Source organism: Heterodontus francisci, chromosome 16 (assembly GCF_036365525.1).
Source record: "Heterodontus francisci isolate sHetFra1 chromosome 16, sHetFra1.hap1, whole genome shotgun sequence".
NCBI classification, from domain to species: domain Eukaryota; kingdom Metazoa; phylum Chordata; class Chondrichthyes; order Heterodontiformes; family Heterodontidae; genus Heterodontus; species Heterodontus francisci.
Window position 1 is genome coordinate 61,404,268 of NC_090386.1, and position 12,134 is coordinate 61,416,401.

Below are 12,134 nucleotides of genomic sequence, written 5' to 3' on the forward strand. Positions count from 1 at the left end.
CTTAAGACTGTAAATTTAGCCAACTATAAGCTTCTCTGTATATTTCCTCATTTATAATAAGAATCTTGAATAGCAGCAGCCACTTTTCCCCAATGATCCCATGACTGATCCCATGACATTAACTGTGTGGTAATTTGAATTTTTAAAATTGTCTTTTACTCCAAATCTGAGGTGAGACACTCATCCGAAGTACTACCCCACCAGGCCGATTGCTTTCTAATGGAATTGGTCGCCCTGCTTTCGTTTTGAGCACATCATCAGTTTGAGTATACAGAGATTCCATGGGTTTGCTGAGCCTGTTCTCTAGTCTTGGACTGAACCAGCTGTAATCATTTGAGTTATTTTTAAAAAGAAAACTCATCCTTTAACTACAAAACACACCATTGCCAAGGTCACCAGTGCTACTGTTTTTAAGTCTAAATATCAGCAAGTTCAAAAATGGTGAGAATCCAGCAAAAGTTATGATTGCCATTGTTTTCAACAGGTAGCAGAGCCATGAGAAAGGGTTTAACCTTATTTAAGAAAAGTCTTTCTGTGCAGCAAGGAAGAAAATGTAACACTGTCTTGGCTATATATAAAAATGTACTGAACAAGTACTTTGTGCGTAAATGATACAAAAATTTAAAAATGCTCATTACTTCGAGTTCATGAATTTGCAAATGAGAGAAATGCCTGATGGATTTTTATTCTTCTTTGAACTAGATTTGGTTGTATCTCAGGTTAAAACCTCACATTTAAATAATGCAGATCGACTATTATCCAAATAGTTATCCAAACTATTTTTGCATCTCCCAAGAAATTGCCAAGAAATTCGGCTTTATGCAGTATCGATGTTTCCAATCTTATGGCGCTATCAGCCCATTTTGTTAACAGTGCACAGACTCACAGCAATAATTAGACAAGTAAATCATGGAAAAAGCACTCTAAGTGAAGAGGAAAACATACAATAAATGAGAAAATTGATGCTGAAAGGCAAATATGATTTTGACTTCACTCGTGAAAAACACAAAGTTCACTCCTATCTGGAAAAACAAGTAAAATTCATGACTTTTATTTTATATGGAAACTCCATGGGAGTTAATAAATATGAGATGTAAAGTGAGATACAAGACAAGCATTATTTCAAGCTGGTCTTCCACAAATTTTGAAGAGTTTAAAGAAGAGTTTTGCAATAATGTGGTCCCACAGTACTCGGAGCACTCGTAGCGACCTATCACAGGGTCAGAGGTGTAACAGTAACAATGTCACAAATTTTGGTGACACTGAACTCATTTCATTTTATTTTTAAATTTTCCCCTTAATAATTGCGGTCAGTGCAGAACTCCAGAGGCATTTGTGGCTGAAACAGTGGCCGGAATTTTTCGCTTACCGGTGACCCTGGGGCCGATCCGCCTGAAGTGGATCAGGCCCCCGACCCCGCTCCGCGTCGCCTGGCCGCTGGCATCACACGCTGATGACCTAATCAGCAGGCCCGCGGCGTAACTCCGAAAAGAAATGGCGCACGCGGGCGGGAACTTTAGCATCATTGGGGGCGGGGCCACATACGCAGAAGGTTGATTGTAAGCCCTACCTAAAGGATTACTGATTTTAAACAGAGCAGTGAGTTCCCCATTTGATATAAAGGGAGATACAACTGTCTTAAGGTCTGGAGATTTCAAAGGCGCCATACATTGAAACAAAGACTGGGAGACAAAAATATTGCTGTTAGAGGTGATGGAGGGCAGAAGCAATCGCGTTGCCCCCCGATTCTCTGATGATTCACTGCAGGTCATCCTCCAGGCCATTGAGGAGAGGAGAGACATTCTGTTCAGCTCAGATGGGAGAAGGAGACCCTCCGAAGTGACCAAGAGGGCCTGGCTGGAGGTTGCAGAGGAGGTCAACAGCTGAGGCGTTGTGAGGCGTACATGGATGCAGTGCTGCCAGCGCCTCAATGACCTGCTTCGCTCTGCCCGGGTAAGGGGCATTCCTCATTCATCTAATCGGTTATGAGCCAAGGAAGGTATTTTGTGTACCCATGATGCAATGTGGAAGCCCTGTATGATCAATGCCTGGCTGCTGCCTTGAGTTAGGACGCATGATGGGCAAGTCTGAGATGAACGCTGATGCTGTGATGTTAAAGTTGCGCCCAACACTGTCACAGCAGTGAAATGCAACACCAACCCTTTGGGTGACAGCGTCATATGCCATTGACTATGTATAAAATAAGTATCTTTGTTTATTCAGGAAAAAAAGGCACACAATGCCCAGGAGAGGTCACGTACTGGTGGCGGCGTAGCCACCCAGGCATTCCTCACCAGGATGGAGGAAGATGCCTTAACTATAACAGGGGAGGAAGGAGGACGCGCCGTGGCAGATGGCGAGGCCGGTGTACCTGGCCATGAGAGTGACTGATCCAGAACGTGGTGTAACACTTCATTATGGGGGGGGGGGGGGTGGGCGGGCTGGTGAGGCTGCGCTACTGTGCCAATGATTTGGTGAATGTCAATTGCACTGAATGTTGCCCTCAATTGTAACATCACCCAGATGTAACCATGCTGGAGGCACAAACTTGTGCTTAACTCTGGATTGATGATGAAACTGATCACAATGTTTTTCCCAACAGGTGAAACCCAGCATGTGCCAGAAAGCATTACCGTTGCCTGACCATCCACCTCTGAGGTGGCGGAGGACGCCTCAGAGGGTGCACTGTCACATCATCGCAACGCACCAAGTACCACAGCAGGTACTGACACTTCGGTTGGGATGACTGTGTCTGGAGAATCAATGTCACATACTGGTGTGAGCACAGCACAGTTGCCGGGCCAGACACCAGAGGCAGAATCGGCCGATGCATCACACACTCGGAGGAGAGTGGGATACCAGGCCAGTGCAGAGCCGCAAGCTGATGACGTGCCTCTGAGAACATCCTTTCATCGGGCGATGTTGCAGGTGCAGAATGCGGTCCATGGAAATCTGGCGGAGTTGCCTGAAACGTTGCGCGCTATGACTCATACTCTGGAGACATCCATCCAGAGTGTGAGTTCAGCAAACTCACAGGCATTTGAACATCTGGCTTCCTTCGTTGATAGACTGGCGGCTGCAGTGGAGGGACCAGGTCTTCATGCAATTCGGGACCTCAGAGCGACTGTGGCCTCCCTGGACCAGAGCATCAGAGAGCATAATCTGATGCGATCCCACCAGGCTGAGGACACTCAGCGCTCTGATGACACCATTGAGGACCACCAGAGCCTCACGAGGGCACAGGGGCAGCAGATCGCATATGGGAGCTCCTCTCACGGCGCTTCTGATGCATCCTGCAGCTCCTTGCTCCCTCCGCCAGGGACATGTGAACCGCTAAATTCTGGGATGATAGAGGGTGCTCATGATATTTGTCATGAGAACCCTGAGATGCCAGGGCCCTCACGGCCGCGAGCATGCAGAGGACATCTGCCCAAGTCATCAAAAGCAGGGCGGCAACAAGATCAGCCACCTGCCTCTGGTAAGTCTGGGGCGAGGGATCATGCACATGGATGAGCACGCGTAAACGGATTAAGAAAACACTTTAATTTCACTACTGGTGCTCTGGGTGACTTGAAGTACATTTATTTGATTTGTAAAACAATAGTGTTTGATTAAATTGGAGATTTTATCATTGGATATGTCATTCCTGAAGTCAGATATTACATAGTTAGTCAACTCAAGTTGTCTCAAATGTGAGGTCACACACTTGGGTCGCGTCCCTCATGATGTGATGGATTGGTTATTCGCTTTGTCTCACCCACTAAAGGTTAGAGATTTTGCACTGTCAGATCCTCACAATGATTAATGTCATAAATCAGATTGACATGTGTGAAGATGTATATCATTTCAACTGAAACGCATTCCGATTAGAGATTCCCTTGTTTCTCTAGCAGTTAGAGCCAAGTTACATTAGGCTTCCTCTCCATGATCATCATTAGACTGATGCCCAACTTCCTCATCAGAAACGTCATCATCATCTGATGACACATCGCACTGACATTGATCATCCTCTAGGGCATCTCCATGTTCAATCGCCAGGTTATGCAAGGCACAGCAGACGACAATGATTCTGGAAACCCTCAACGGTGCGTCATGCAGTGATCCACCAGAGCTGTCAAGACACTGTCAACTGATTCGAGTATGGCATCAAGGAGCCCTAGCAAAACTGAGGTCAATGAGAATCAGGGGGAAAACCCTCCGCTGGCTGGAGTCATACCTAGCGCAAAGGAAGATGGTTGTGGTTGTTGGAGGTCAATCATCTGAGCTCCAGGACATCACTGCAGGAGTACCTCAGGGTAGTGTCCTAGGCCCAACCATCTTCAGCTGCTTCATCAATGACCTTCCTTCAATCATAAGGTCAGAAGTGGGGATGTTCGCTGATGATTGAACAATGTTCAGCACCATTCGCAACTCCTCAGATACTGAAGCAGTCTGTGTAGAAATGCAGCAAGACCTGGACAATATCCAGGCTTGGGCTGATAAGTGGCAAGTAACACTCGCGCCACACAAGTGCCAGGCAATGACCATCTCCAACAAAAGAGAATCTAACCATCTCCCCTTGACATTCAACGGCATTACCATCGCTGAATCCCCCACTATCAACATCCTAGGGGCTACCATTGTCCGAAAACTGAACTGGAGTAGCCATATAAATACCGTGGCTACAAGAGCAGGTCAGAGGCTAGGAATCCTGAGGCGAGTAACTCACCTCCTGACTCCCCAAAGCTTGTCCACCACCATCTACAAGGCAGAAGTCAGGAGTGTGATGGAATACTCTCCACTTGCCTGGATGGGTGCAGCTCCAACAACACTCAAGAAGCTCGACACCATCCAGGACAAAGCGGCCCACTTGATTGGCACACCATCTACAAACATTCATTCCCTCCACCAACGACGCACAGTGGCAGCAGTGTGTACCATCTACAAGATGCACTGCAGCAATGCACCAAGTCTCCTTCGACAGCACCTTCCAAACTCGCGACCTCTACCAACTAGAAAGACAAGGGCAGCAAATACATGGGAACACCACCACCTGCAAGTTCCCCTCCAAGTCACACACCACCCTGACTTGGAACTATATCGCCAATCCTTCACTGTCGCTGGGTCAAAATCCTGGAACTCCCTTCTTAACAGCTCTGTGGGTATACCTACCCCACATGGACTGCAGCGGTCCACCACCTTCTCAAGGGCAATTAGGGATGGGCAATAAATGCTGGCCTGGCCAGCGACGCCCACATCCCGTGAATGAATAAAAAAAACACCTAAATCTCATCTTTAGGAGGCCTACAGTTTGCTCGATTGTCACTCTGGTGGTCGCGTGGCTCCCGTTGTATCGTTCCTCTGCCTCACCCCTTGGGTTCTTCACAGGTGTCATAAGCCATGTCTTCTGAGGATAACCTCTGTCGCCAAGTATCCATCCCTCCATTCTGTGTGGAGATCTGAAAATTGCAGGCACCTGTGAGTTGTGGAGAATGAAAGAATCATGGCAACTACCAGGGTAATGTGCACACACCTGCATGATTCGCTTCCGATGATCACAGAGGAGCTGAACGTTCATTGAATGGAATCCCTTGCAGTTCATGAATGTCCCTGACTGTCCAGCTGGTGCTCTAAGGGCCACATGAGTACAGTCTATCACGCCCTGTACCATTGGGAAGCCGGATATAATGCTGAAGCCTTTGGCTCTCTCAGCCTTACTGGTGTTGTCCGTCTTGAACGTGATGGAATGGTCAGCACGTTGAAACAATGCATCAGTCACAACCTTTATGCAATGGAGCGCTGCTGATTGTGAGACACTGCACAAGTCTGCAACTGAGGCTTGGAAGGAGCCAGACGCATAGAAGTTAAGAGCTACTGTGACCTTTAGAGCGACCGGCATTGGATGGCCACCAAGACAGTTTGAGGTAACATCCACTGCCAGCATCTCACAAAGAGATGTGACAGTCTCCCGTGACAGCCGAAGTCGTCTTCTGCACCGGCGTTCTGACAGCTGCAGGTAGTTCAGATGCGTTTGGTATGCCCTTACTACTGGGTAGGTACGTCTCCTGATATTTGGTCGCTCCCGGGCGACTCTGCGAAATACTCTCCCTCCAACAGCACGAGGATGCACTGATGCAGCTTGCTGTACGTTCCCCTCACCATTTGTACTTCTGTCACTCATTGAATCACTGTCCTCCTCATCTGATGATCCACCTCCAGAGTGAACAATTCCCTTTGTTGAACAGCAGAACAAATGCTTTGACCACAGTTAATAGCTTCCAGCTTTTGTGACTGGCTCACTTCAAGTACTTCCTTCAGGCAATAACTAATATTACATGGGTCCCTATCAGCAGTGCATAACATTCAGATTAAACCTTCTGCACAACCTGCAAGTTACAACCCTTGTTAGGACACACGAATAACATCAGCATGAATAAAGTTCAATAAATTCATTTTTACCTCCAACTCCCTCATGAATCAATGCCTGCTGCCCTTTTGAACCTGCCGGGTTCCCGACATGCCCGACAACGCAATTACCGGCCGTAAAATCAGATACGTAGTGTAAAATCTTTGTCAATTGGATTCTGAATTACCTTAAGTACTTCTCAATTGATGTTAGTCGGGCGGCAAGCGCAAACCCGATCGCACCCGACTTCCCATGCTGGTTAAATTGCGTCAGCGCGTAATGACGCCGGGGACCCGGCCCGACGTCTTCGCGCGCCATTTTTCCCTCCACACGACCCCGACGGGACCCGATTCTTAACGGTAAAATTCCGGCCAGTGTCAACAGTTCTAATGTGCATAAAGAGAACAGCTCACCTGAGATGTCCAAGGCAAGAAAATTTGTTTGGTAGCGTTAATTAAGTTTCATTTAGTTGTTTTGTGAAATATATGTAAACATTATGCTTCCAGTATGAATTTCTCATGGTCTTTCCTAAATACAGCATTTAGCCATTTCATTTCATCTCACTCTCCTCATGCTGAAATATTTAGTTAAAGATAAATATTTGCATCTTTGTGCTACAATTGCTTAAACAGATTGGTGCTGAAGTTCTTCAGGAGGGCTTTAGGATTGGAATTAAGGCAAGGACAGAATTTCTGTCTGCCCTGTCCCAAATGTCAGAGTCAGAGGCATTAGCAATTTTTGTCCAAGACATTTTTGGTACAACTGGGCACTTGCCTCAACAGTGGTGGGATGTAAATTTCTGCAGCATCTTGCTGCAAAGTAACTAGGAGAGCTGTAGGTCTTTAAAAAAATCTCTCATTTTGAATTTGCTGGTTTCCCAATGGTAAATTGATTGTTCTGCATAGGGAAACTGACCTTTGTAAATTTGCAACAGGATCAGATCCTAGCAAGCAATTATACTTACTTTGTGCAGGTCTGCATTTCAGTGGGGGCAATGGAGGTGGAAATGACTACAATTCCATTGGAGATCATCCTGCCAGTCATGCCTCTTTCTGTGACATCAGGATAATGGTTATTACAATAAGTGCCCATATCTACTTCTGGTCCAGTTTAAAATTCACAAAAGGGTGGAGTGTGGGTGTAACTGATTTCATCCCAAATTCCTCCCCATCTTTCCAGACAAAGGGGTTAATTTCCCACAAGAAAGGAGGAATTTCAGGGTTAATATATTTGAATAGAAAGGCATAATTTAAAGGGAGTTGCAGCATTTTAAGTAAAAGAACATAAGAATATCCAATACTAGGAGAAATCATCCCACCCATTGATCCAAATACATCTAGACCTCATGAATATTTACTTACTCAATGCTAAAATTTTTGGCTTAAAACATTGCAGTAGATAAAGGGTTAACTGCTCCCTTAAGATTCTTGTGGGGAATTAAGAATTTCTATGCACTGCATTTGCTTTGTGAAGGTAGTGTATCCACAATGACCTACATGTCATTCAGTTCACTTTCAAAACTAACATTGATCCTAGTATTTGCTGAGAATATAGCTGGGAATAAGCTACATAGTACTTTTAACAATTTTCAAGATAGAATTAATTAAATGAAAAATAAACAGAAACTCAAATGCTTGTAAAATGCCTGGAAAGTGTGAAACGGTTACATTAAGTAATAATGCTACATTTAGTGGAACTATAATTTTTGTACCAAGAGCATAATTTAACAGATCACTGCCCATGAGTCATTTCTTCAACACTGTACAGAACTGCAATAGACCAGCTATAGACAAGTACCTTTGAGTAGTCAAATCCATGCTTCTCCTTTACACCGTTTCTATTAAGCGTGTAATTGTAAAACCGAGAATTCTTTACTAATCCAACCCACTCACGCCAACCAGGTGGAATGTAGCTGCCATTGTACTCATTCAGATACTTTCCAAAGAAAGCTGTAATACAAAAGGAGGAAATTAAATACCATCCAAATCAATTTAACCTGCTGTATTTAATAGCTCCCATTAATAGATTAGCAAACTGTACATTGCTGATCAGTTCATTTTTTCATAGAACTGCATAAATTGCTTGAGGTCATGAGTTGTTCCCAAGTCTCTGTTAATGTCACATGGTAACTAGCTACTAGGAGGTCATAGAGTCATTACAACACAGAAGACTGCCATTCAGTCCATCGAGTCCATGCCGGCTATCTGTACAGCAATCCAATCAGTCCCATTCCCCTGCTCTATCCCCATAGCCATGCAAGTTTATTCCCCTCAAGTGTCCATCCAATTTCGCTTCCACCACCCTCATTGGCAGTGAGTTCCAGGTCATTACCACGCGCTGAGTAAGAAAGTTCCATCACATCCCCTTTGCATCTCTTGCCCAAAATCTTAAATCTGTGTCCCCTAGTTCTGTACCATCAGCTAATGGGAACAGCTTTTCTCTGTTTACCTTATCTAAGCCTGTCATAATCTTTTACACCTCTATCAAATCTCCCACCAATCTCCTTTATCCAAGGAGAACAACCCCAGCTTCTCCAATGTAACCTTTTAGCTAAAATCTCTCATCCATGGAACCATTCTGGTAAATCTCCTCTGCACCCTCTCAAGAACCCTCACATCCTTCCTAAAGTGCGACCAGATCTGGATGCAATACTCTAGTTGTGGCCTAACCAGAGCATTATAAAGTTTCAGCATAACTTTCCTGCTTTTGTGCTCCAATATCTCTATTTACAAAGCCCAAGATCCCATATGCGTTGCTAACTACTCTCTCAATATGCCTGGCCATCTTCAAGGATCTGTGCACATGGACCCCTAGGTTCTTCTGTCCCTGTGCACTCTTTAGAAACATGCTGTCATGCTAGGCCCACACCTGCCAAGAATGAAGCACATTAATTTTGTCATGAACATTGACTTTAAACTGTTACTGGAATGAAGAAATGACTTGTTAAACAGATCAGCCGCGGTTGGAAAAAAACATTTACATACTAACAGACATCGAAGGTGAGGAAGCGCATTCCAGGGCCTACTGAGGATACAATCCACAAGGGCCAGGACTGGTTAGACCAGCTGGTCACATGGCTACCTGGCTGTTCCAGGGTTTTCCTTTGAACTGGCCACAGAGTTTGAAGGCAGAAAGTCTGTTTGCTCCTGGACTGAGAAGATCTCTCCTGTCTGCTCCCATCTCTTTCTCACAAGCCTCTGAATCCCCTGAAGACATGTGAACCCCAAGACAGAAAAGTCTCCTACAGTGAACAAGGTTTAAGAAGAATACTGGGCCCCAACAAAAAGCAAGATCTACCAACAATCAAGGACTCTACAGTGAGCTCAAAAAACCGTAACAAAAACTCTTCAGATATCTCCTCAAACTTTTCCACTTTATTTTTCTTCTGCTTTTTTCTGTCTCTATTTGCATGCGTGTATCACGTATGCATGCTAGCGTGGGCGCATCATGTATCCGTAGGCATTAACCAAATCAGAGTTTAAGTTTAAGTTTAATAAATTTCTTCTTTAAACCTAAGAAAGCCTGTTTGTGCTGGTTTCTTTGCCTTATAATTGGAAAGCGGTGAACAAGGATTCACCAAGGGGGATCTAAAAACACTGTGTTTAAAATTAAACCTGTTATGGTAAGCCCAGGTGAAGGCTGAGAGGGACCCCTTGACACCGTTCTCACCTAGTCGTAACACATGCCATTAAGTATATATTGCCTCTCCTTATCCCTTCTGCCAAGATGCATCATTTCACATTTTCCTGTATTAAATTCCATCTGCCACTTTGTCTGCTAGCCTATCTATGTCCTGTTGCAGTCAATTTGCATCATCTTCAGTGGTTGCCACACCTCCAAGTTTGGTATCATTGGCAAATTTTGAAATTTACTTGTAATCCAATATCCAAGTCATTTATTTATATCAAAAAAATATCAGTGATCCTCGCACTAAACCTCAGGGAATGCCACTGTCTACCATCCTCCATTCTGAAAAACAAATATTTACCGCGACTTCTTGTTTTTTGTTCTTAAGCCAATTTCTTATCCAAGCTGACACTCACCTGGTTGGCATGTGCCTCAATTTTGTTAACCGGCCTTTTACATGGTATTTTGTCAAATGATTTTTAAGATCCATATAGACAACATCCACTGTAATTCCTTCACCAACCTTCTCTGTTACTTCATCAAAAAATGCAATTATATTAGTCAAACATGATCTGCCTTTTACAAATCCATGCTGGCTCTCCTTACTTAACACAAACCTCTCCAAGTGCCTTTTGATTTTGCTCCTGATTATTGTTTCTAATACTTTACCCACCACTGATATTAAATTGACTGGCTGTAGTTACTAGGAATGTTCTTCTACCCTTTCTTGAATAACCGTGTCACATTTGCTTGTCTCCAATCCTCAGGCACCTCCCCTGTATCTAGGGATGTTTGGAAGGTTAGGGCAAGCCCTTCCACTATCTCCACTCCCACTTCCTTTAGCAAGCTGGAATGCAAGCCATCCGGACCAGGCAACATCTACTTTAAGCATAGCCAGCTTTTCCAGTCCATCCTGCCTATCCATTCTCACACCATCCATTACCTCTACCATCTCTGCTTCTATCGATATTTTATCAGCATCCTCTTCCTTAATAAACAATGATACAAAGTACTCATTAATTATTCTAGTCTTGCCTTGCACTTCTAAGCATATATCACCTTCTTTGTCCCTAATAGGCCCCACATTGCCTCTTACCAGCCACTTACTATTTATATAGAGGTAGAAGACCTTTTGGCTTCCCTTTTATGTTAAAAACCATTCTATTTTCATATTCTCTCTTTGCCAGTCTTCATTTCCTCTTTCCTTCTGCTCTTAACTTATTGTATTTGGTCTAGTTCTCACTTGAAGAATTCATCTGACATCATATACCCTCTTTTTTTTGTTTCATCATATTCTCTATCTCCCTCATCATCCAAGGAAACCTGTCTTTTGTTCCCCTACCTTTTGCCCTTTTGAGAATGTACCTAGCCTGTACCTAAAACATCTCTTCCTTAAAGGTCACCCACTGTTCCCTAACCATTTTTCCTGTCAGGCTTTGGTTCCATTTTACCTTGGCTCAATCCTCTCTCATTCTATTGAAGATAGTCCTTTTCCAATTTAGAAATTCTACTTCATCTGGTGCATGCAGATGATCCAGGCAAGTGGAAATTCCTCAGCTGATCTTGTATAGCCAAGTATAAATTTAGCAGGATCTAGGATGGTTTTGAGAGATTCTGGGGCAGGGGGTGTGGGGACTCCCTACATTAGGCATTCTCATGCCTTGGCCTCTCAAGGATCCAGCATAAGGTTGAAGGCTGCTGCAGGAAGGGAATATACCCATCCTCCTGATAGCCTAATTTCTAATCACTGGGTGGGAGGGAGATGTGGAGTGGCATGGATTTCAGGCTGGGATTGTAATGGGAGTTTTTTTTATTGTTTATTATTTGTAGTTCTCACTCATTTACAATGGATGATACTTGGAGGCCAATTTCTCCATTTTGGGGGGTGTAGGGGCTCACATAGTCCCCTGTCCAGACTGAGCAGGAATGCCAAGTTCCTGGCAGATAGGGCCTAGTAAGTGTCCAAAATTTGCTTGTAATCACTCAGGTGCCTGCCAGTCCCAGGCAAATTGAGTGCTATCCCCTAACCTTGCATATTCTGGAAGGGTCAGTGCTAGAGGGCACAGGCAGACACATTTCCAGCATGACTTCCAGGATTGTAGCCCATGGAAATTCAGCCTCT

At 44.4% G+C, this 12,134-nt stretch overlaps 1 protein-coding gene across 2 annotated transcripts in view; it reads right to left on the minus strand.

The window, feature by feature from the left end:
- LOC137378138 (extracellular sulfatase Sulf-2-like) overlaps positions 1-12,134 on the minus strand; it is a 367,355-nt gene that overhangs the window by 90,395 nt on the left and 264,826 nt on the right. For both annotated transcript variants that reach the window (XM_068048257.1, XM_068048256.1), the window contains exon 5: positions 8,183-8,334. In XM_068048257.1, the coding sequence (XP_067904358.1) occupies positions 8,183-8,334 (152 nt within the window). The remainder of the gene's footprint in view (positions 1-8,182; positions 8,335-12,134) is intronic.